Genomic DNA, 23,919 nt, shown 5'->3' on the forward strand with positions numbered 1-23,919 from the left:
GTTCTTGAGCTTTGCTTGCTCCAGTGTTCACCTGTTTTCACAGCGGCCTGGAATATTAAACAGTATCCACCAACGATTGCAAACATTTGGACAGATGAGAACTAAATTTCCTGAGATCAGGTCAGTCTTCAGATATTTTTGTACAATATTTCTTAAATATTAGATTTGGGGGATTTGAGTTGTTTTGCAGCCAAAACTACAAAACGATTGGAGCAGTTAAACCGTACACCAAATGGGCCCAGTGCAGCAAAGCGCAGGAAACACTTGATCATTTCAGCGTGCTGGCGTTTCAGGCTCCGCGACAATAGCGGGAGCTCCCAGTTTAGCGTACCCTGTGCTGTTCTCTTCACAGGTGAGAGCAGGTCTACACTGAGTGACAGGTGGGACGAGTCTGGTGACTCTTTGAATGTTAAGCTTCCTGCATCATCCTCCGACCAGTTTGACAGTGGGTCAATAATGGTCTGGCGAGCCATTTTCATGAGCGGTTCCACAAACGTGTTAACAGCATGAGTGTTCAAATCTGTTTCCTTGTCAGATATGATGGTGCAGTGGGTGAGTGGGTTCGTCCTGGTGCACCACAGCTTCACTGAGGACGACGAGGGCACTGATTCCATCGACTAGCCGTCCCATTCCTCAGACCTGCACCACAGACTGCCCAATAGCTCACTGATGCCTTGTTCCAGGTTTGGGAGTACAACCCTCAAGACGACATCCACTGTGGGATTGCCAGGAGTGTATTTCCATGTGGGGACTATAGACATGGCTGAGCCACATCAGCCTGCTTAAAGTTTAATTTTTGGTGTGATTTTGTTCTCTGCCAGTGACATGCTGCCTATTTTGTTCCAAATCTGATGCCTTCTGTAAGTGTTCCAGTATTTTTATTCAGCACTATGTTTTAGCAAAGTGTGTCTCAAACAGGACGTCTCTGAGTTGTGAAATTATCACACAATTTGAATTCTGTGATTTTCTCCCTGTCTGATGCGTCTCTGCCAGCTACAGCTCGATGCTCGCTGTTATGTTGGCAACGCGATAGGTCAGGAAAGCTTGAGGGAAGTTTCACCGGACATGTTCACCTGGAATCACCGGTGAACTGATTAGAGCTTGTTAGTCATGGATCACGATCAATGCGACCTTTGCCTGTGACTATAAAAAACTCACCTGGCAATCAGGAGGAAATTTAAAGCAAGAGTCTAACTGCACAAACATTAAGTTAAAGAAACTTGATTTCTTCTTATTGAACCATTTGCAATTAAAAATAAGTTATATTTAGCATTTCAAAATAGAGCTAATGTTAGCTGAGCTGTGTTAAAGCAGGGCTGTCAGACTAAAACCTGAGCGCAGACTGCATCACTGCTCAACAGATCAGGGTTAGCCAGCAAATTCTAGTTTAAAAAAAGAAAAACTCATTTTATTCATAAAATATCTGCTTTAGTCAGCCCTGCAGATCTGTGCTAATCCTGCTGCAAGTTTGGTGACGTTTGAGATTAGATTAGAGATGAGATAAAAACTTTATTAATCCCTCGGGTGGATTCCTCCGGGAAATTGGGTTTCCAGTGGCACAGCACCGACAGAAGTCACAGAATGTGAGCAGAACTATGACATATACACACATATATAAATCCAGAGTATACAAAGGGAGAAATGGAATGAATAAGAATACAAGGAAATTGCACATTTCAAGTATTGTGAGTCTGTTGCACCGTTGGATATTAACAAAAGTATTGCACAGTGAAAAGGCACCTCAGCTTAGTTGTTCCCCCCTCCTTTGTCCTCCTGTTTCCCCTCCCTCTCCCCTCCAGAGAGGAGTTAAACAGTTTGATGGCGTGTGGGACAAAGGAGTTTTAAGTCTGTTGGTTCTTTTCTTTGGGAGAAGCAACCTGTCACTGAACAGACTCCTCTGGTTGTTTATGGCCGTGTGCAGAGTTTGGGCTGTATCGGACTCACCATCAGGTCCGGTGTCTCTGCTGGCCTGTGTGTTGTCGACAGCATCCTAGCCGAGCTCTTTTTCTCCAAACATTTCTTGAATATTTTGGTGCTGTGCTTTGGGTCATTTTCAAGTTGTCGTAGGAACCCAGCAAACATGCTCCCTTGTCCACGTGAAGGCAGTGTTAGCAGCACCGTGGAGGGCAGGCTGGCTCCAGTGCATTGCCCACAGAAGACTCACGCGGCCTGTGTGGTCTAACCCACAGGGGTGGCATCGAGGGTTTTCTGTGGGCAAACCCACTATGGCTTCCCACAGAAATGGACCTAAAAGGCAAAACTGCTACTAGCCCCATGTGAGCCTACATGGGGTTCATGTGTTTTGGGGGGAGCTCATGGTGGGGGGGTCCACAGATGTTCCAACTCAGTGTCCCAGTGAACACACTGGATCACTGTTGCTGTCCTATTAATATTATTTGTGATTCCATAAATCAATCATTGTTGCTAATATATTTCTGATTGAGTAATCTGAATTTAATTAAATACTGCTTTGCTTTCCCCTCTAAGAACAAGTCTACTCATAATTGCAGTCATTTGAGTGCTAATGTATCAACACACCTTTGTTTTTGATAGTTCTAATAAAAAGAATACAGTAGCTTTCATAAATTAAATATTAGTACAGCTTTGAATCATTCTGTTGGGTTTGTCCTTAGTGTTTGCAGCATATTACAAAACTTACACGCGTGCGTCTCCCTGTCAGGTGGCAATGATCACTACGGCTGGGAGTTGATTCCATCAAACTGTCATTAGAGTGTTAACTGAACCACACCGTGCACCATTGCAAAAGCGTCTGCATTAGTTGTGTTTGTGCAGTCCGTTATTCTGGTTCTTACCTTGTTACCGTCTTTCCCTATAAATGTACTGGCAACGTAGTGTGAATGAAAAGCACTTAACGGAGTTAGCACCGGTTTTACATGGATACTGGCCTGCAGGAGGGCTAGTAACGGTCATGTGATCGAGTCTTTTCTGTTAATCACTTGAACGCAGCACCACCGCCTGCTACGAGCCGCTTCATCATATCGCGATAGACACCGCCAGGCCACGGCGCTACCGTTGAGCAACATGGCGGAAGGTATGTGACTGATTTTTGGGGCAGTTTGACACACGCCCTTTTATCCGCGTGCGCTTGTTTAACTATATCACCGACTCAACTAATGTGTTAGCGGTGAAGGAAACCGAGCGTAGTCTGTGGGTGGAAATGCGAAGCGTCGCGACACTTATTGTCACGCTGTTCTTTCCACTGAGAAGCTCTGTCGTTAGCTCTCGCTTATATTGCTAGCTGAACAGTATCGCTACGAGTTAGCTTAACCAGGCAAGAAAGGCACGTTTCGAAGGAGCGTGCTGGTTTGCTAGGTCCCAGAAGGTGTATATCATCTTCAGTAATGTGCAGGTGTTGCTGGTAAAGATTAAGTGTTAGCTTCATGAGTCTAATCAGACTGTCCAGCGTTGCTTTATCTGACCGTGGTCAGAGGTTTAACTGCTATGGTAAAGTTTTTCTTTTATTTATTAACACATCTTGTTACCAGTCGTAGTAAATGGAGAATAAATGCAGGACAGGAGACTTGACAGGACAGGTTAAATGTCACTCCGTGTCAGGTGGTGTCATCCGGACCACCTGACAGGCAGGTGTTTGGCCTAAACACAGGATGGTTTGCTCTGTGCTTGTCCTTAAGGGAGATCTCCTGAACCCAGGGAGCAAATACACCCGTCTGTGGTTAGTAGGAGAGAGGATATACGTGCTTATTTAAAACTGCTCTGTGTTCTGGTCGGTGATACAGTTTGAGAGCATTTTTTGTATGTACTAACATTTTAAGATTTTGGATCATTGCCACATCAGGTCTGCAAGTGATTCTGACCACAAGTCCTGACAAACAGACTTCCCTGATGCCTCAGACTTCTTTGTCTTAAAGCTTTAAAAAATGATTGAAAACTGTGAGCCTGGAGAGGAAGACTTTCCTGATGCCTGCTAGACTGTTCTTATTTTGGGTCAGTGTTTTCTCACTTCTCAGTTGGTCCTCAGCAGCTGGGTTACGGTTGGCAGCATACCACCCTTCCTGTGCTGAGCTGGTCATGTGGTTTTCAGCAACTCCCCCTTTCTGTTCCTCATGACCAGTAGCCAGCCTTCCCTGCGACGGTTTACAAGGGAGGACAAAGTAACGAGCTACCTCAGCATGTTTTTCTTCACTAAAACTTTACTGACTTAAAGGAAGGAAATGGGCCTCTGTGAAACTCTGTGGGTTAATATTGTAACATGATGATGTGTAGAAAGTGCGTTTGACTTCAAGCATAGCCTCGAAGTTTGGCCAAACAAAATTACTGTCATTAGATTTTCCTTTAGCTGATTTATAAGACTTGACAGCACGGTCTCTGCCTTGTGAAGGGATTTTAAAATGTCTGCAAATTGGCTTGTTTCTTAAAACACACACACACACACACACACACACACACACACACACACACACACACACAGAGAAACCAGCGTTATGAAAGTAGTCAGTGCTCAAGCGATGTTTCTTAAGCTTTTAATACTACATGCAGTCAACACTGCTATAATAATTATCTTTAAACACTGGTGATGTTATCTGCAAAATGCCAACAAAGCTTGTAACCTTAACCCCAAATAATATCTTCTTTCGGTGTGTGCTTTGGACCACCCTGCTTGTTTGTAGGTGAAAGTTTGCTCGCATCATGGAGCTCAGTTCTAACCTGTGATTAAAGTAGGTTTTTCTAGCTCACGTTCCCTCGCCCTGCCTCTTCCTTTTGCTTCATGTGCAACAGAGGAGGTGGCCAAGCTGCAGAAGCACCTGGCCCTGCTCAGGCAGGAGTATGTGAAGATGCAGCAGAAGCTGGCTGATACAGAGAGGCGCTGCGCCATGCTTGCCGCTCAGTCTTCTAGTCAGGGCACTCCCACCCCTGCAGCCGCGGAGACCTTCATCAGCCGTCTGCTGGACATTGTGGCCGACCTCTATCAGCAGGAACAGTACAGGTGAGGGTCATTATAGGGACGCAGGTCTGTGGGTCATCTTTTGAGTGCTGTCTGTTTATAAATGGCTTTGAGTAAGACTAGAAAAGTGTAAGTGCCAGACAATTTGTGGTTCCTAGTTAGTTTGTGCCTTATTAAAGTATTAATGTTTAATATGGACGTGCTTCTCAGTGATGAATGTGTTGGTTTTGCAGTGATCTAAAGGTGAAAGTAGTGGGGGAGCAGATTCATGCCCATAAGTTTGTGCTGGCTGCTCGCAGCGATGTGTGGAGTCTCTCCAACCTGGCTTCAACCAATGAGCTGGACCTGTCTGGTGAGCAGCTTTTAAAGGGCAGTTTAAACCAAGTCCTTATTCCCATCTCAGCTCACTCAGTATGTTGATGGGTGATAGCAGAATATTTATTTTGGTGAGAACACTTTCAAAGTCCACTGTGGGCGTGGGAGGTGGGGCGGTTCGTCCCTGCGTTGTGACTTTGCGAGGGGATGTTTTTTGTTCTAATTTGTCTTAAAACTTTATTGGTTCTCAGATTGCAAACCTGAGGTTGCCATGGCAATGTTACGGTGGACATACACCGACGAGTTGGAGCTGAGCGAGGATGATGCCTTTCTTATCGACTTGATGAAACTGGCCAACCGCTTCCAGCTTCAGCTGCTCAGAGAGAGGCAAGTAGAAGAACTACATACTGAGTTTTTTGACTGCACTGTTGATGGTAGTGGTGTCACTTTTGCAAAGTGTATTACGATGCCACACATGTGACACACACACATACATGTGCTTCTTGGCTGGGCCAGGTGTGAAAAAGGCGTGATGTCCTCGGTGAATGTCAGGAACTGCATTCGCTTCTACCAGACAGCCGAGGAGCTAAATGCCAGCACCTTAATGAACTACTGTGGGGAGATCATAGCCAGTCACTGGGTGAGTAACGTGAGCCATGTTTGTGCATGTCCAGCGATGAGTGTGTTTCTGGATTGCACAAGCTCGTAAGATCAAAGTGGAACTGCCTGCTTTGCTTATTTTCCAACAATTCAAATGCAGCTTTCACTGTTTCCTGTGGATTTGTTTGAATAGCAGGCTGTTGACTGTCAGCTTCTACCACCCCCCTTACTGTTGTATAGACTCGAGCTTTGATCTCAGTCTTTGACAAAAGCCAGCCTTTCTTCGTCTGTGATTTTTGAGGTCTTAGACGTTCTCCATCATGAGCGCAGTCTTTTGTGTGACACTGTTTGTGCCTCTCATTAGGATGATCTGAGGAAAGAAGATTTCAGCACCATGAGTGCCCAGCTCCTGTACAAGATGATCAAATCTAAAACAGAGTATCCTCTCCATAAAGCCATCAAAGTAGAGCGAGAAGATGTGGTGTTTCTGTATCTCATCGAGATGGACGCGCAGGTCAGTTCTCCACACAAACTTCCCATGAAATGCTTATTTAGTGACTTCGTCACGGTGTAACCAGAATTGTACAAAAACACAACATTTTGTTTTGTTACTGGTTTTTGTTATTATTGATTTCAGTTACCTGGCAAGCTGAATGAACTTGACAACAATGGCGACCTAGCATTAGACCTAGCGCTCTCCCGGAAATTGGAAAGCATTGCAACCACTCTTGTGAACAACAAAGCTGATGTGGACATGGTGGACCAGAGCGGCTGGAGTCTGCTGCATAAAGCCATTCAAAGAGGTGAAGGGCTCCTGTCTACGTTACTTTGTATCGCTCGCTTGTTTCCTGCTAAAATGTATCAACTTTGTTACTGTGTGAAAAATGTCTTTTGAGCTCCATGAACCTGAAAACTTTCCGTCTTCCTTCAGGTGATGAGTTTGCCTCCATCTTCCTGATTCGCCATTCAGCTCAGGTTAATGCAGCCACGGTGGGGGCTGTGGAAACGCCGCTTCACCTGGTCTGTTCTTTCAGCCCCAAGAAACACTCTGCCGAAGTGATGAGCGGGATGGCGCGAATAACTGAGGCTCTTCTCAAGGCTGGAGCCAACCCCAACATGCAGAACAGTAAGGGAAGGTAGGTCACATGATACTTGGTTTATGACCTTTATTGGACTGTAAAGGCAGTTACTTATGCTGTAAAGTATAATCATCATTCATTTTAGTCTTTTATTGTTTTTAGAACTCCTTTGCATGAAGCTGTGTCATCAGGGAACGAGCCGGTGTTCAACCAGCTGCTGCAGTGCAAACAGTGAGTTATGTTCTGCCTTCAAACTGAATGTCAGGCTTGTTTCTGACGTGTCACACTCGGCAGCGATTCCCACAGAATATAAAATCGATTTGTTCCAGTAGCCGCGACACGCACGTTAAAGAAAAGATAACCCTGTATATACTTTGAAATTTCTTTTCATTTGCACTCTGCTGTCTTAACCCTTTAAAACGGGCACGCTTCGTTTTGCGTAACTATTTTTAAATCCCGGTAGCTCTGCAACCACGTGAGCGAGCGCAATAATTTTTTTTGCATATGAAACCGGAGGAGTTGTACGTACTTCTTATCCCATCAGCTCGTCCTCAGTCACGGTTTCGTTCCACATATAGCTTTGCAAAAACTGCATAAAAAGCACTTGCAGCAACAAAAACATAATATTCCAGAAACACACTTTGCTGATCCGATCAGCTGTTCGTAACACTTCCTACGTTGGAATAGACGTCAGCGTGAACTGTTGCATGTCCGCCCGAAACCTGAAGTGATGTCATTTTTGCGGAAAATGTTGTTTTTACCTTCGGGGCCTTATAAGCCTATACTGGTGTTTTTAAAAGTTATGTTTGACCTCGTGCTTTTCTGAATAGTTGCTGGGATGCTTAGAACTCAAACTGCACTGCTGGAAACAGTTTATTTTGATGCACATGCTGTTTTGTTTTGTTTGTTTTTTTGCAAATTTGCATCATAATATTTATTTTCGTTTTTCCTGCAGTATATAAAAATTGGTGGATTTCAAAAATAAAACTATGAAGACACTCAAAATAAATTTCCTGTTATTGGAAACTGTTTTGTAATTACAGTTTTGAGCTCTGAAATGTCTCTAACTAGAAATATATGGGGGGAAAAAACAAAAACGATTTTCAATTTATTTGTAGTTTATTGCACTTTTTTGCAATTTATGTAATTACTATGCACTTAATGCAGACATATTATTAAAATTTGGTCTATAACGGTTGTATTGGTGTATAGCAACTTGAAATGCTCCCAAAAATGGCTCCACAGCATGTAAAAATATAATATAGGCTCTGGCAGACTTGGTTCTATGGTAGGTCTTAAAGGGTTAAGCTGCACTAAGTCTTTGCCTCTGTAGTCCTTGCTGTGCAGCCTTGCTGAGCGTGGCATAGCGGCGCATTAACCAGTTCTACTCCTGCTGCAGGTTCTGGACAGAGTTGCCTTCAAGCTCACAGCACAGAGACTCGCTAGCTCGAGTCAGTTGTATTGGGGTTTGTTCTCTCCTGAGCAGCAGTTACACAGCACTGATGATGACTCTGGGAAATGGGAGATTAGAAGCTGGCAGGTTAGGATTAGAGCCCAAAGTAAAGCTAATATCCACCAATATTAGCTTTTTATTTATAGATGTGTCTGCATTTAAAACAGCCAGTAAAGTGAGACCAGAGAAACACCCTTCAACTGTGTTATGAGCTTTGTTTCACAGTTTGTTCAGCAGAGGGCGCTCTGACCCGTCTTTGTGTCGGTACTGGTCTCAAAGACCCTGTATCAGTTGGGCTCCAGTTAGAATCAACTGGAACTTTAAAAAAAACAAAGCAAGTCTCCTACTAAAGTTACTGAGTCACATATGAAACCCAGGGCAGCTGTGGCTACAATGTAGCTGCCATCACCAGTGTGTGAATGGGTGGATGACTGGATGTAGTGTAAAGCGCTTTGGGGTCCTTAGGGACTGAGTACAGCGCTATACAAATGCAGGCCATACTTCATCAATCCTAATTTCCATTTCTCTTTGAACACACTGCAATTTTAAGCTTGTGTAACCTTAAAGATGGTGCTGTGTGATAGTGCTGTGTGTGTAACCTGGTGCTGTGTGATAGTGCTGTGTGTGTGTAACCTGGTGCTGTGTGATAGTGCTGTGTGTGTGTAACCTGGTGCTGTGTGATAGTGCTGTGTGTGTGTAACCTGGCCTTCTGTCTCCATTTTGTTAGGCTTGACCTGGAGCTGAAAGATCACGAGGGCAGCACAGCGCTGTGGCTGGCGCTGCAGTATATCACCGTGTCTTCGGATCCCTCTGTCAACCCGTTTGAAGATAATGCGCCGGTCGTAAACGGCACCTCGTTTGACGAGAATAGCTTTGCGGCCCAGCTCATCCAGAGAGGAAGCAACCCCGATGCACCTGACACTACCACAGGTTATTAAGCTGCTCGGCAACCTTTCTGCACGTTACTGTCCAACTCCAGTGCTGCTTGTGCCTTAAACATTCTCCTTTACGTCGTTTATTGGTCACAGAGTATTGCCTCATGCAGAGAGCAGCGCTTGCAAACAATGAGGCGGCTGCTCTTTTCCTCACAACTCATGGGGCAAAGGTCAACCACATTAACAAATGGGTGCGTATGAACATTTGGTCATGAGCAGACGGTTTGCTGCAGACTTGTTCTTTTTTCTTCTGACCTTTTTCTCACGTCTATGAGGCCAATCGCTGTTCCAGAGACCCGTTGGCTCAGCGTTGTATCAAACAGCCACGCAGTGACTGAGAGGTCATTGCAGGTTGTTTTAGTGATTGTTGGAGAAAAGTAAAAAACAGATTTCATGAAATAACTAATGCACTGTAATATCATAAACCACAAACTCTCTGAATGTCTCAATTTGACCTTAAATCGATGAAACTAACATAAAATCAATAATACTGTTAATTGGTCATAAATACATGCTCGGTCCCTTTGCTGTCTCTCAGGGTGAAAGCTCACTTCATACAGCATGTCGCTGTGGCCTAGCAAGCCTGACAGCTGAGCTTCTCCAGCAAGGGGCCAATCCTAACCTGCAAACCCAGAAGCCTCTACCCGATGACCCCCTCGGTGTGGCCATGCAGACCCCCCTCCACATGGCCATCGCTCACAACCACCCAGATGTGGTCTCCGTCATCCTGGAGCAGAAAGGTCCATATATGATTTGGGACTTTGTTACATCCTGTAACTAACCTGCAAAGCAACCTGCCGTGTTTACATTTGTGTGTAATGATCATTCTGACATTGATACTTGCAGCCAACGCACTACATGCCACCAACAACTTCCAGATCATCCCAGACTTCAGCCTCAAAGACTCCATGGACCAGACCGTTCTGGGCTTGGCCCTCTGGACAGGTATACAGCAAAATACCCAACAAAGTCACTTCTGCGTCATCAAATTGATCTGTGAAATCAATAATAGTGATTGTATTTGTCGATCTGTCTGTGTCAGGCATGCACACCATAGCGGCTCAGCTGCTGGGATCAGGAGCATCTATCAATGACACTATGTCCAGTGGACAAACTCTGCTGCACATGGCCATCCAAAGGCAGGACAGCAAGAGCGCACTCTTCCTTCTTGAACACCAGGCAGACATTAATGTTAGGTAACGATACCAAGATATGTGTAATTTTAATGTATTTCAGCAGATTACAAAATACTTTTCATTCAGTTTTCGTTTGTTTTTACTCCAACTGTTTTCTCTTTGGGTCCCTCAACTACCAGGACCCAGGAGGGACAAACAGCACTGCAGCTGGCCATCAGTAACCAGCTGCCTTTGGTGGTGGACGCCATTTGCACAAGAGGAGCTGACATGTCGGTGGTTGATGACAAAGGTGACCCTCCACTGTGGCTGGCTCTTGAGAACGGACTTGAAGATATCGCGTCCACACTGGTAAGAATGCACAGACAAACGGTGTTTTAGTCCCTCGCTGTTACGCTGACACTAACAGTTTGTTGTCAGGCTGGGTCTGTGGTTTGCATGTGGCAGGAATATTCTGTATTTCTCAGCATCTATGGCATGTTGAGCAAGTGTATATAAGGCAAGGACAGGAATGCTCCCAATCGAAATAAAGGTCAGCAGTGATATAAACCAGTTTGAAATAAAACTCCAAAAATAAATTTTAAATAAGTATAAGAATGAAGAAAATGCAATTAACCCAAGACAGCAGTCAAAGTGATGTTTATTTTCTTTTGCAAGTTAGTAAATCTAAATATAGTTTTAGTTGAATATGAGAAAATATTTTTTGTGATGTTATGTTCAAAGTTGAAACCATTGAAGTTTTTGTTGTTCAAATTTAGATGATGAGGAAATAATTAATATGTAAACCTAGGGGGTGGGGCTAAATAAGTATATACTTCTGCCTACTCCTTGATATTGTGAAATGTTGGTAAATGTATATGATTGAAATAAAAATGAACTGAAGTAGTTTAGTGCATTTCCACAGTTTTCACCGATAGGAATCCATCACGTGAAAGAAATCATTCTTAATACAATAATGGATGTGAGTGTCCAGACAAAGTTGCTGTGACTCGTTTGTATCCAGCAGTAAAAGAAGCTGCAGGAGTATCCACACGAGCAACACTTAGGGCTGCCACAAGCGATTATTTTGATAGTCGACTAGTCACCGATTATTTTTGCGATTAGTCGACTAATCAGATCATCATCCATTGGACGTAAAAGTACAGGTTATTGCACCAGCAGCATCTGCTCTTATATAACTAGCATTAGCTTACAGCTTTAAGTGTTTCAGGTCTGTGCTAACTAAAAATAAAGACAAGATGAGAGTTTATTAAATTTGAATGAAATTTGCAGATTGTTTCAGTGAAGTTTAATAAACTCCTTGCTATCTAAAATATAACAGGACACCGGAGTAAATTCTCGAGCATCTCACACGTCTGATGATCAGCTGTCTGCTTGAAGTTTATTCAGCTGTGTAAAAACTATAACTTTAATCTCAGCCAAACCGATTTACTCAGGAACAAATAAAATACTAAAAAAAAAAGCCAAACAATAACATTTTTAATTTATCTAAGTGACTCATATATCCTGTTTAACCTGAGCAGCGAAAGACGGCGGTGGGTTTGAAACCGATTTGCCGGGAGTCCGGTGTTCTCACGGCGCTAGTGACCTAGCCCCCGGCTAGCTATCGAGCTAGTGGGTAACAGACGTCTCCGAAAACGTCGGAGCGCTTTTGAAAATATGTGGTGTCCTGATAAACTGAGCAGATATTTGAGGTTTCCACAGCTACATTCTCGCCTGAAATATGTTAAACGTTTATTTTGTGACCCAGAAAGAATAATAAGAGTAACATTAAAACTAACTAGCTGCCGCCATTGTTGGAAACTGAGCTGGGCTGCGCTATGAATTCTGGGACACAGCTGCTTCTTCTTCTTCGGGGTTTAACGGCAGCTGGCATCCTTGTACATGCAGTGCTGCCATCTTCTGTTTCAGTCCGTTATTACACTCTTAAATCCTGCTACTTATTCCTGCGTCTTTTGTGATCTTACAAAGCTTCAAACGACGTGTCGACTATTAAATCAGTCGTCGACGATTTTGATAGTCGACATAATCGTGACTAGTGGACTAATCGTGGCAGCTCTAGCAACAATAAAATAAACCTCTGTCAGGTAGGATGTGGGATGAGTCTAGACTCTGTCTGTTCTGTGTAGGTCCGCCACGGCTGTGATGCAACTTGTTGGAGCTCCGGGCCGTCAGGCTGCCAGCAGACCCTCCTGCACAGAGCTGTTGATGAGAACAACGAGGTCTCGGCCTGCTTCCTTATCCGCAGGTCAGCTACGTCTCTGTTGTTGTACATATTTACCAAAGCTATAAATCGTTTGCTTGTTTAAATGCAGCAAGTGTCTGAATGTCGCTTATATCTGATTGGCTTCAATTTAAAAAAGTCAACTGTCAACACGTTAGCAGCGGTCTTTACCAAAACATTACTGAGATGTTAGAAAGTTAAACAGTAAAGATAGATCGCCTGTTTGTGTGTATCTCTATAACTCCTATCTCGTGTGTGTGTGCGTGCAGTGGTTGTGACGTGAACAGCCCCAGGCGGCCTGGCCCTAATGGGGAGGGAGATGAAGAAGCCCGAGATGGACAAACTCCCCTCCACCTGGCAAGCAACTGGGGACTGGAGGATGTGGTGCAGTGCCTTCTTGAGTTTGGAGCCAATGTTAATGCACAGGTTGGACCTGCATGACATCTTTACCCTGGTTTAAACTGCACCACTAATCTTTGTTGGAGGGTTTTATGACGCGATCCAGATTTTTAGAAAATGTAATTGAAACACGACACAACAGATTCAGAGCAGCCAAAAAAAACGGAGCTGAAACTGCTGGCAGAGGATAACAATTCAAAGAGATGCTCAAATAGTTTGCTGGCATTGTTTGAGGGGGAACCTTAAACCTGTACCTGTGTAGTTACTGATGCATGAAATTATCTGTGGACAAAGAACTCAGATCATCAAGCCTTGGTGTGTGTAACTGTGTGCTGTCTGTTAATGCTGTATGTGTTTTTCTGTCAGGATTCAGAGGGCAGAACTCCCATCCATGCTGCTATTAGCAACCAGCACAATGTCATTATACAGCTCCTCATTTCCCATCCAGACATTCGTCTCAACATTCGCGACCGTCAGGGAATGACCCCCTTTGCCTGCGCCATGACGCACAAGAACAATAAAGCGGCAGAGGCTATTCTCAAGAGGGAGCCAGGTGCTGCCGAACAGGTAGGGGCTAGTTTGTTGCTGTAGCGTTAATGAGTGTTGCAGTAATGACCTCAAACGTGTGCTTGTGTCCAGGTGGACAACAAAGGGCGCAACTTTCTCCACGTGGCTGTGCAGAATTCAGACATTGAAAGTGTCCTGTTCCTAATCAGCGTCCAAGCTAACGTCAACTCCAGAGTTCAGGACGCGGCCAAACTCACCCCGCTCCACCTGGCTGTGCAGGCTGGATCTGAGATCATCGTCCGCAACCTGGTAAGAAACCCAAGATTTTCTCCTGTATGAGTCGTATTTCATGCCAGTTTGAGTTGTAATGAGAAAAACACTGCAATGGATACGGTTTCTCCTTCCAGCTGCTTGCTGGTGCTAAAGTGAATGAGCTGACTAAACACAGACAGACAGCACTACATTTGGCTGCTCAGCAGGACCTGGCCACGATTTGCTCCGTGCTGCTGGAGAACGGAGTCGACTTCGCTGCCGAGGACGAGAATGGCAATAATGGTACTTTACAGCATTTGTCTTGTTTTCACTGAAATGACTCTGAGATGGGCAAAGATTACATCACGACTCGACCAGTTCTTTCTGACAAGATCAGAACTGTCATTATAAATGCAGATATATCTGTACGTGATAAGTGCTGTTCCTGAGGTGTTGCATCGTGCTGGTAGATTTGTATTACAACAGACTGCTGCAAACTGGAGTTTCCTGCTCTGTTCACCTTTAAAACTAGACTGGCTGTGGGATCTGGTGTCAGTCGTTACTATTCCACCACTGCGACCTATTTGTGAATAACTGCGTTCTTTTCTGTCTCGTCAGCTCTGCATCTGGCTGTGATGCAGGGTCGCCTTAACAATGTCAGAGTCCTTCTCACAGAGTCCAACATCGATGCTGAGGCTTTCAATCTCAGGTGATTTATGCAGATACACGTGAACGAACTGTATTAAAACTAATGTGAGAAAAAATCTTCTGACTTTTCATCTCATTGTGTGTGTTTAGGGGTCAGTCACCAATGCATGTGCTGGGCCACTATGGCAAAGAAAATGCTGCTGCCATTTTTGAGTTGTTCCTGGAGTGCATGCCTGAATATCCTCTGGACAAACCTGACAATGAAGGGAACACAGGTACCATGTTGGCTTTTGTAGCTGAAGTTATAAAACTACAATGTGGAAATCACTGGTGCTTTTCTAAAAGGATGACGGCGACATGTATGTTGTTGCAGTTCTGCTGCTGGCCTACATGAAAGGAAACGCAAACCTGTGCCGTGCTATTGTGAGGGCCGGCGCTCGCCTGGGAGTCACTAATAATCAGGGCATCAATATTTTCAACTACCAGGTTGCAACCAAGCAGTTGCTCTTCCGCCTTCTAGGTATCTTTTTCATACCTAATTACCCATCAATATTCCAGTATTATAAACCAACAGCCTCACAGGGAATGGCGTGTTGGGGTGATCTTTGGGATAATTTTCGCCCCCTTCCGCAGATATGCTTTCCAAAGAGCCCCCGTGGTGTGATGGCTCCAACTGCTATGAATGCGGTGCCAAGTTTGGAGTTACAACACGGAAACATCACTGGTTAGTGCTGCAGCTTTTCTGTGTAGGCATGCAGTAGATACAGTATTGGTCTAACTCTCCTTTTTCCTTCTTGCCTCTAGCCGCCACTGTGGGCGTCTGCTGTGCCACAAGTGCTCTATAAAAGAGATACCCATCATCAAGTTTGACTTGAACAAGCCGGTCAGAGTGTGCGATATCTGCTTTGATGTACTGACTCTGGGCGGCGTGTCGTAATGCCCCGGCCTGGATGTCTTTCAACCTCTGGCTCCGACCGCGCCAGGTCCAACTTGGCACAATTATTCAGGCACACTGGGAGCAGGACATGCTAACAGGAGAATCCCAGACAGTTATGGACCATCATCTTTATACTATTCCAGTTTATGAAAAACTATTAATCTTTTAGAGGGATGTTGCAAGTAGGAAGTGAAACATTGTTGTTTTGTTTCTGTTTCAAAGTATGTTGAAGTGAATATCAGTGGCTGGACTGAGTTCAGTGATGTTTGCGCCGATGAGCTCTTTGATATCACAAGCAGGTAGCTGTTGTACACGGCATTTCAGTCCACCTTTAGAAGGGGTCTTCCCTTAAACATGCCGACCTGTCCAAATACAACAAAAATATCAATGCTACGAAATGAAACTCTACATTCGTGATGGAGTTGAGGCTGCTGCCAACCAAGAACAAACAGGAAAATGCCCTTTGTTCTAAAGATCGCTGCGTTCTCTGTAATCTTTGAACATTTATTCACTATTTTGTGTTAACTGAGTAAAATGGGTCGAGGGGAAAGCACCTCAACTTGACTAGGTCCAAAGTGAATCCAACCTTTTCTGTTAAACTTTTATATTACTTTACTGCAGACGTGACGGTGCAACTGGAAAAATAAGGTGGTGTTTTGTCCCCAGTTGAGCTTTATGAGGACGCCTCGGCCAAGTTGAATGGAAATGTGACAGGAGAAAGCCCATTTATCACGAGAGCATTAGAAACCTCTCCATCACATGAAGTACCCCCCCCCCCCCCCCCTTCTCAGTTACAGAAATGCCTAGTATGCCTATGCATGTCATTTAATTTGCAGCCTTCAAGTCATGGTTATAATTTTAAAATCAGCCACCGAATGATTACATTCCATGTCGGGCCGACCGTGAGGTCCTCGACGGTCCCACGACGTTGCCTCGTGTCAAGTTGTCGTCTTGACCCCATCACATGTAACGCTTCTTGATTTCTAAACCTAACAGGTGCACTTTATCAAGTTCACGTGACATTTCTGATCATTGGGGAGAATGAGGAGTAAGAGGGATGGCCACGTAGTGGGGCCTCTTCAAGTATTGTTAAATTGTACAGATAAATGTGTGATATTTTTGACCACTACAACTGTTTTGTACTTAAATGCAGTTTGTGCTTGTCATTGTGACAAACCTAAATCTTGCCTCTGTTAATCTTTTATGCACATTGTTTAATCTTTTATGCACATTGTATCGTATCTGTATGCTCAGATATCTAGCTCGTCTCTTCCTGGTGTATTCTTTTAGGGAAAAGGAGGACAACTTTACATAAAGGTCATCAAAAATGCTTTGAGGTTTCATGATTTCGTCTCTTTGTCAAACAATTCAGTTACTAGCCAAAGTTTTCTGAGTTCAGTGCTGCTAAGAAGCAGCTATGAGTGGGCCCATTCTCGGGGCTGACCGGTCTAGTGCGCTCCCACAGAGCATGACTCGGCATGTGCAGGGCAGCCGTCGTATTTCTGCAGGTTGGGGTCTTCCTCTGCCGCGATCGGGTCTTCAACACAGACACAACGAACACCACTGGAGCCGGGAGAGAAGAGCTGCCGTGGCACGCCTGCCCAGTGTCTCGCCACTCCACCGCTGCAGCGAATAAAGAAATAAACTCAACCCTGTGTCTCCTTATGTGCACTCCTCTCGCCCACTAGTGTCAGAAATGCTGTATTACACATCAGTAGGATAATACAACATTGACTTGTTTTCGATTAGGCACAAACTATGTCCATACCTCTTAGTGGAGCACCAGAATCTTCCTCCACTGGCAGCAGTCCATTCTGAGTTACAAGACGGAAAGCGAATCCTCTCAGCCTCAGACTGAGCCTTGAGCTTCTTACCCTCTGCTAGTGATGCTTCTACTCTCAACAGGGCCTCTGTGGGCTCTCCAGCCTCGTTATAGAACCGACCGATTAATACACCTGTATTTAAATGTTGGATACCAAAACATTAAATGAAAACTTTCTGGGATGTTTAAGGTAAATTGTCTTCATGAAGTGTATGGTCATATCCTAGCTGCACTTTGCTCCCTGAGTAAAGTAGTAACAATATTCGTGTCAATTAACAAAGGAAGTGTTGTTAAGACATTTTAAAGTAACCTTCTGCACTAGGTCATTATAGTGACAACAAACATTGTATACTTTGCGTCTGTTTTGCACATCGTAAAATAGGATCTGCACAACACGTACCAAAAATATCTCTTCGTTTCCGAAACAACCAGGCGCACTTGTAGTAACAAGACCATTATTTACTCTGACGGCCACCTGGAGCTGTTCCACTACAATATGATGGAAATCACATACCCACATTTTGGTAGTCCCTCTGGTAGAAGGCCAGCCAGTCGTACAGTGCAACCACCTCTAGGGGGGACAGACTCGATACGTCATCTGTCAGCCCACTCTCTGTGAAGTCTCCGGTGATGAAGGCCAGGGAGGCGTCTTTGCCTGAAAGTACAAACACACGTAGAGACAAAGGCGGAATATAGAGGACTGCTAGGAGAACCACACGTGGAATCCAGTGTCGTTAAAGAAAGCCGGGCATCACCTGCCATAAAGTGATAAGCGCCACCGGGTCCATAGTGCTTTTCTCCCTTGTGTACATCAAAAACATGGCCCAGTATGGCCAGGTATAGCCCCTTGCTGCCCCGCTGCCCACCGTGCAGCGCTAACTCACTCCTGCTTAGGAGTCTGACCGGTGACCCCTTTGATGACTCAGTGCCAAACATAGCTGACCAATCAGGAGGGATGAACAGCACTGCCAGCGACACGGATAAAAGCGCGACCACCACATAGCTGAGCATGCTGCTTTATTAAAGCGCCTTTTCTTTAAGCTTTACATTCAGTCCAGCACACCTCACAGTGGCAGCACAGGTGCTTCCGCGAACGGACACGCCAAACCACAGCGCCTGCGCGAACTACGAACGCAAAGGACGTTGCGGGCGTACAGAACGTCAATGCGGTAGTGGAGTAGAGCTCTGCTGTAGGTGAACGCTGGAGCGGTCTGTGTACAGACCGGTCCAACCGCTTCAGAACTCACGCCCAGTGGGCCGCAGGGGTTTTCAGGGGAGCCTTAGGTCGGCGAAACAAACATGGGCAACGCGGAGAGCGGCTGCGGCGGAGGCAGCGGCGACGAGGAAGACATAGAAACGGAGAGTCCCGGCTTCGCGGAAGACGGTCCGGCCTCTGCGACCGCTGGCGGCGGTGTTGGAGGCGGCGGCGGCGGCGGCTCTGGTTGTGGCAGGAGCGGAAGGGGATCGAATAACCTACCCGTGCCCACTGGTGGACCACCCAGCCCCGGGGTCCTCTTGGAGCAAGTGAAACTGAGAGAAGCGGCGGCTCGTATTAGCGACTCTGGAGTCGCCATTCACGAGTCCGTCCTGGCCGGGAATGAGGGTGTCCTGATGCGGTGGCTCGAGGACCGGTTAAACCGAGGAGAAGAGTCCGTTAATATTGAGCAATTTTGTGAGATGTTAGAGAGCAGAGATGCCCCGAGGGACGAGTGCGAAGAGGTATAAACCCGCTGTGGCCTTGCTCACGTTTCTAACGTCACATGTTATGATTGGAGCCGTCGCGTCTTCTCGTTTTTGGCCCAGGTTCGAGCGTCGTGTTTGATAACTTGTCGCCACGCCCATTCAGCGTTTGTAATCAATACGTAAATACGTAATTAAGTCTTTGGGCTGTCACGTGCTTTTATCATTGCCGGTCAACAAATCTAAATAGCGCTGTAGTGATCGAAGAGGGGGCTCTGTTATCAGGCTTCACCTGTGACAGGTGAGTTTGGCCAGTCACGGTTCTGTCGGCAGTACCAGGTCGAGTAACGGGACGATCTATCCTGGGCACGATGCACGAAGCAGCTCGGGAGTGTCGCCTGGAACAGACGGGCTCCAATTCTGTCAAACCACAACTCGGCTATGGCTGATTTGTAGACTGTGGCTGAACTTGGACAGAAGGGGGAGTTTTCTAGCAGCCCCCCCTTTGTTTTTGCCGTTTGTAGATTTCTAGAAGTTGCAGTGGATCGAGTAAACGAGCTGACATAATGTCACCCGTTCTTGTGGGGTTTGTCACGAGGTTTTCCGCTTTGGTCACTTGTAGCAGACCACGTTGTTTTGTCGTCTCTTGACTGGCTGTGTTTTAACCAGTGGTTGCAGATGACTGGTTGAACTAATGCATGTCAGTCTGAGCTCTTTGTAAATCCTGACTATCAAAGCTGTGCTTTAAATAGGGAGTGGGACGGTGTTTCTTTCAGGAATCAAGCCACAGACTCCAAAAGTGTAGCTACGTAACATAGTCTGCGATAAAGATGCTTCCAGCTGAGGGCTCCTTATGTTAACACCAGTTGTTCAGCCATTTGTGTTTTAAGACTAATGTTCTTGTAGATTTTTGCAACACTGTGAAAGTGAGGAAGTAAATGTTGGTATAAAAGAGTCTTTGTCCTTCTCCACTGTCTCAGGCCTTTGGTCAGTTTGATGCGGAGGGGGATGGAGTGGTGGACATAGAGAGCATGCTGATTGCTCTGAAGAACTCCAATGGAGCTAATCTGCAGGGAGAGCTGAGTAATGTGATAAGACAGCTTCAGGCCTGCTCGCTTACCCCAGGTACGATATGTGATTTGTTTACCCGGATAAACAAACTCGACCTTATTTGAATCAGTGCAGCCAGCGTGTGGCCGAAAAGTTAACCCATTCATTTCTCTTGTGTTTTCCTTTCCACAGGTTTTGTGGACATATTCTCCAAGACCAAAGACCGATTAGGAGCACACGCCTCTAAAATTCTAAAGTTCTTACACAGGAATCGTATTCCCAGCAGTGCCATCCCTTTCCCAATTTTAGAGGGCTACAACAGTATCTGTACCATGAGGTCCAGTGTGGTGCAGGACTTCTTGGAATTCCTCTTGCAGAAGGAGAAAGGTGAGCATGAGTGTTCTCTTTAGTAATTTAAGGCTAAATGCACATCCAGCAGCGCCACGCCTGTGGTGAGGCTGTCCTCATGTGAGTTTTTCTTTCAGATTTGGATATTCAGTACAGAGCAGAGCTGGACCGTGACCCAGACGTAGACATGGTCAAGGTCGTCACTCAGTGCTACAGCACAATAGAAGCTTCGTCCAATGTTGCTGACATCTACAAGATGACAAATGGGGAAACGGCGTCTTTCTGGCAGTCTGACGGCAGCGCTCGCTCGCACTGGATACGGTAAAAGGCAGCTGAGTTTCTGATGTTTCTAAGCAAGTCTATTAACAGATCTAAGGTGGAAACTCATCTCCTTTCTCCCTTCCCAGACTAAAAATGAAACCGGATGTTGTTTTGAGACGTTTGGCCATTGCCGTGGCTTCTAATGACCACAGCTATATGCCTCAGCTAGTGTCAGTTGCTGTGGGGAAGAACCGGCGTTCTTTGCAGGAGATCAGAGACATCCGCATCCCGAGCAATGTCACGGGCTATGTAGCTCTCTTGGAGAATGCCAACATCACACACCCCTGTGAGTCACCATCTCACTGATGCTTCTAGGTCACACTATCACCTGTCTGAACATAAAGCATGGTGTAAGCTTCATATGAGCTTTGTGGGGTCATACAGTTGTGCCTCCTTATTGGGTCCACATGCAGGCTTCCACAAGCTGAAGATCGAGGGGATCCAGTCCAAGAGAGAGTCTGTTTTTCAGCTTACAGGCCTATGTATGCTCCACATGTGCTCCTTTTTAATAATGACACACACACCTAAAAATCGTAGCTGTGCTTTGCATGTATTGAGGTCCCCATAGTTAAGTCATGTGTTTCACATGTGCCTCCCTAATCAATATTTATTCTACAGTATCTTCAACGGTGCTCTCCTTTCTTTCCTGTGGGATGTATCTGATTTTTCCGTTAACCACATAAACTTGTCACTAAATCCCAGACATCCAAATCAACATTAAGCGGTGCCTGAGTGATGGATGCGACACACGGATTCACGGCTTGAAGACGCTGGGTTATCAGATTACCAAGAATAAAGAGATGTCTGTTTCGGATGCTTCAGCCGTCTGGTACCTGTCTCTCCTCACCTCTTTGGTCACTGCGTCCATGGAGACGAACCCTGCACTTGCCCAGACCGTCCTTCAGAGCACACAGTAAGATGCAGAGCTCACTGCATGTGTTTATTGACATCACATTTGTAAGATTCCTACTGATGCCACTGGTTTCTTTTGTTGATTCACTTTTAGAAAAGCCTTGCGTCACATGCCGCCATTGTCCCTTACACCGTCATCCACAGAGTTCCCCAGGTTCTTTTCTGCGAACATCTTGGAGGAGGTGGATGGATTTCTCCTCAGGATAGCAGAGTAAGGCATTGTTGCACGGACACCACACTGAGCTCACCATGCTGACGTCATCTCAGTAAAAGCGGGTGGAAACAAAAATACTGGTTAACTGAGGCGGCGACACACTTTGTTCCATTTGGTGCTCTGCAAATCTAATTCTGCCGACAGAGGCAGAAAAACATTGTTTTTTCTACTCTTAGATATGTATGATGTCACTAAGTTATCCCTAATCTGGTCATCCATGCACACTGCTCTGTGTGCTTACAAGTCCCACGTGTTCTGTTCTCATAGGCTGAAATGAGGAGGAAGTAAAACAGCTTGTTTAAGGTGGAAACATCTACTTGTGTAGAGTCCCTTTATTAACTCTGTAAAGCCACAACCATTAATTCACCGTCAGGAAATTCACATTTTTTAACCTTCTGACAAATTTAAAACAATTTAATATCAGTTTGCATTTACGATTTCCAATGTGTCGAATTGTTGCTAGAACTACTCGATCCACTTGGGTTATACAGGAAACACTTCCTAAGTTCAGCTGAGATCAGGTGTGGCCTTTGAGCCCGCGGTGTGTGAATAAAGCTCTGCAGTCAGTTTAAACAACAACACAGCAGGCACATGCTGCTGAGCGTGTGAGCATGGCATTAGAGCTTATATAAAAAAGGAAAGTGTGCGCTGGCACGACAAGTTTGACTCATGGCAAAGTATTTGTTCTCCTGTGTGCAGCTGCTGTGTGAGTCCTGATGTAGAGCTGACCCTCCTGGCCTTCGCCCTCGCCAGAGGGAGTGTGGCAAAAGTCATTCAGGCCCTGTCCTGCATCAGTGATCATTTAGACACCAAGTACAAGGCCTCGCCTCTCATCGTCTCTATGGCTTCGGTCCGGCTACGACTGCTGTATCGCAACGGTAACGTAAACGGCTCTTCTTTTCCTCTTCTTCACACGAGGACGTTGAAATCTGAGAAAGTGCCATTTCTGAGGAGGAGTTGCATTAGTGGAAAATTGCTTCTTCTTTTACAAAGCTGCGCTGCAGTGTGCTGATTACTGCCTTCCTGTCCTCCAGTGTAGTAACAAAGTTGCAACGTAATGGAACGCGATCATATGATTAAGTGTGCTGTGATTGGACGTTCTGGCTTATTACAGGGAAGCCGCTCCAGCTGCACTTACAGGCCTGTGATGTGAAGAGCAAAGATGAGAAATCAGGACCAGAGAACATGCTAACAGAGTACTCCACTGGAGATGGTACAGCTGAGATCAATAACGACTGTTCTTCAGATTGAGTACAAAATCAACATGACGTAAAGTGCTGCTGGATACTTTGTTCTTTGCAGGTTTTCTCACAGAAGCCGGCCGTTTGAAAGCCAGCGTAATCCTCTCGACGGAGGACCAGAGCAACTTCCAGGTCACTCAGATAAAGATCAAAGTGAGACGGCCTATAATTTTACCATTACAGTGCAAAATACAATAACCTAGAGAGTGACGGAGGATTACGGTGCTGCAGGTCTTACACTGTGTTTGTGTGACAAGGTGCGGAAAGGAGCCATTGGACCGAAATGTGGTTTAGTGTTTGCGTATAAGGAGGACGACCCTTTCGATGCAGAGAAACACTTCAAAAGGTTTAAAAAGTATCACTCCTGGGACTACAAGGACTTCAAAGAGTTTGTACAAAGCAGGTAAGGATTTGCAGCTATTTTTAACTATTTATTTGTTCCTATATGTTAGTTTGAAATGCTCTTGTGATAAGAACAGACTGACACCGTCTCACTAAAATGAACCATCCAGTCCTAAAAGTGGGACAAACTTTAGACCCCTCAGCAGTCTGTATGTGTGTGGGGCCCTCAGTGGTTGATACTGTGTGTAGCTGACACAAGGCATGCCTGCCTTCTTTGCTTCCCCTCATACCTGCTATCATCTGCTCTTCACTTACCACTGGAACTGTTCCTGCTTCCCTCAAACTTGCCGCCATCACCCCAATATTGAAAAAAACTGGTCTAGATCCCAGTCATTTTGAGAATTTTCAGCCTATTTCCAATCGACCAGTCCTTTCAAAACTTCTTGAGAAAATAGTTGCACACAACTCCACTCACATTTAACTAATAATAATCTGTATGAACAGTTCCAGTCCCACAGCACAGGAACAGCACTTATAAAAGTAACCAAAGATCTTCTTATGGCAGCTGACTCCGGTTTACTTT

General features: G+C 45.3%; 3 protein-coding genes across 8 annotated transcripts in view; 2 read left to right on the forward strand and 1 right to left on the reverse strand.

Moving 5' to 3' along the window:
* Window positions 1-2,923: 2,923 nt before the first annotated feature.
* ankfy1 (ankyrin repeat and FYVE domain containing 1) lies at window positions 2,924-16,736 on the forward strand. 2 transcript variants are annotated; one of them, XM_080867787.1, is made up of 25 exons: window positions 2,924-3,052; window positions 4,759-4,966; window positions 5,158-5,276; window positions 5,491-5,626; window positions 5,756-5,879; window positions 6,204-6,353; window positions 6,477-6,642; window positions 6,771-6,975; window positions 7,081-7,149; window positions 9,099-9,301; window positions 9,400-9,497; window positions 9,845-10,046; window positions 10,153-10,251; window positions 10,349-10,502; window positions 10,622-10,790; window positions 12,569-12,687; window positions 12,933-13,089; window positions 13,429-13,629; window positions 13,702-13,878; window positions 13,977-14,124; window positions 14,440-14,530; window positions 14,620-14,744; window positions 14,843-14,989; window positions 15,103-15,193; window positions 15,274-16,736. In XM_080867787.1, the coding sequence occupies exons 1-25, from the start codon at window positions 3,043-3,045 to the stop codon at window positions 15,404-15,406; spliced, it is 3,501 nt and encodes a 1,166-aa protein (XP_080723913.1). In that variant the 5' UTR covers window positions 2,924-3,042; the 3' UTR covers window positions 15,407-16,736. The 2 variants fall into 2 exon arrangements, with proteins under 2 accessions (XP_080723913.1, XP_080723912.1); XM_080867786.1 differs by lacking the exon at window positions 2,924-3,052 and adding an exon at window positions 3,091-3,465.
* Window positions 16,737-16,847: 111 nt separating this feature from the next.
* cyb5d2 (cytochrome b5 domain containing 2) lies at window positions 16,848-18,377 on the reverse strand. Of its 2 annotated transcripts, none has more exons than XM_080867793.1 (4): window positions 17,984-18,377; window positions 17,743-17,883; window positions 17,175-17,361; window positions 16,848-17,029 (listed from the first exon to the last, which is right to left on the reverse strand). In XM_080867793.1, the coding sequence occupies exons 1-4, from the start codon at window positions 18,237-18,239 to the stop codon at window positions 16,855-16,857; spliced, it is 759 nt and encodes a 252-aa protein (XP_080723919.1). In that variant the 5' UTR covers window positions 18,240-18,377; the 3' UTR covers window positions 16,848-16,854. The 2 variants fall into 2 exon arrangements, with proteins under 2 accessions (XP_080723919.1, XP_080723920.1); XM_080867794.1 differs by having other exon boundaries at window positions 17,175-17,220; window positions 17,984-18,241.
* Window positions 18,378-18,496: 119 nt separating this feature from the next.
* zzef1 (zinc finger, ZZ-type with EF hand domain 1) overlaps window positions 18,497-23,919 on the forward strand; it is a 29,196-nt gene continuing 23,773 nt past the window's right edge. For all 4 annotated transcript variants that reach the window (XM_080867782.1, XM_080867784.1, XM_080867785.1 and 1 more), the window contains exons 1-11: window positions 18,497-18,947; window positions 19,889-20,033; window positions 20,151-20,345; window positions 20,444-20,627; window positions 20,714-20,913; window positions 21,330-21,540; window positions 21,634-21,750; window positions 22,453-22,631; window positions 22,868-22,966; window positions 23,056-23,147; window positions 23,252-23,397. In XM_080867782.1, the coding sequence (XP_080723908.1) occupies window positions 18,528-18,947; window positions 19,889-20,033; window positions 20,151-20,345; window positions 20,444-20,627; window positions 20,714-20,913; window positions 21,330-21,540; window positions 21,634-21,750; window positions 22,453-22,631; window positions 22,868-22,966; window positions 23,056-23,147; window positions 23,252-23,397 (1,988 nt within the window). In that variant the 5' untranslated portion in view covers window positions 18,497-18,527. The remainder of the gene's footprint in view (window positions 18,948-19,888; window positions 20,034-20,150; window positions 20,346-20,443; window positions 20,628-20,713; window positions 20,914-21,329; window positions 21,541-21,633; window positions 21,751-22,452; window positions 22,632-22,867; window positions 22,967-23,055; window positions 23,148-23,251; window positions 23,398-23,919) is intronic.

This window comes from Rhamphochromis sp. 'chilingali', assembly GCF_963969265.1.
Source record: "Rhamphochromis sp. 'chilingali' genome assembly, chromosome: 19".
In the NCBI taxonomy this organism is placed as follows: domain Eukaryota; kingdom Metazoa; phylum Chordata; class Actinopteri; order Cichliformes; family Cichlidae; genus Rhamphochromis; species Rhamphochromis sp. 'chilingali'.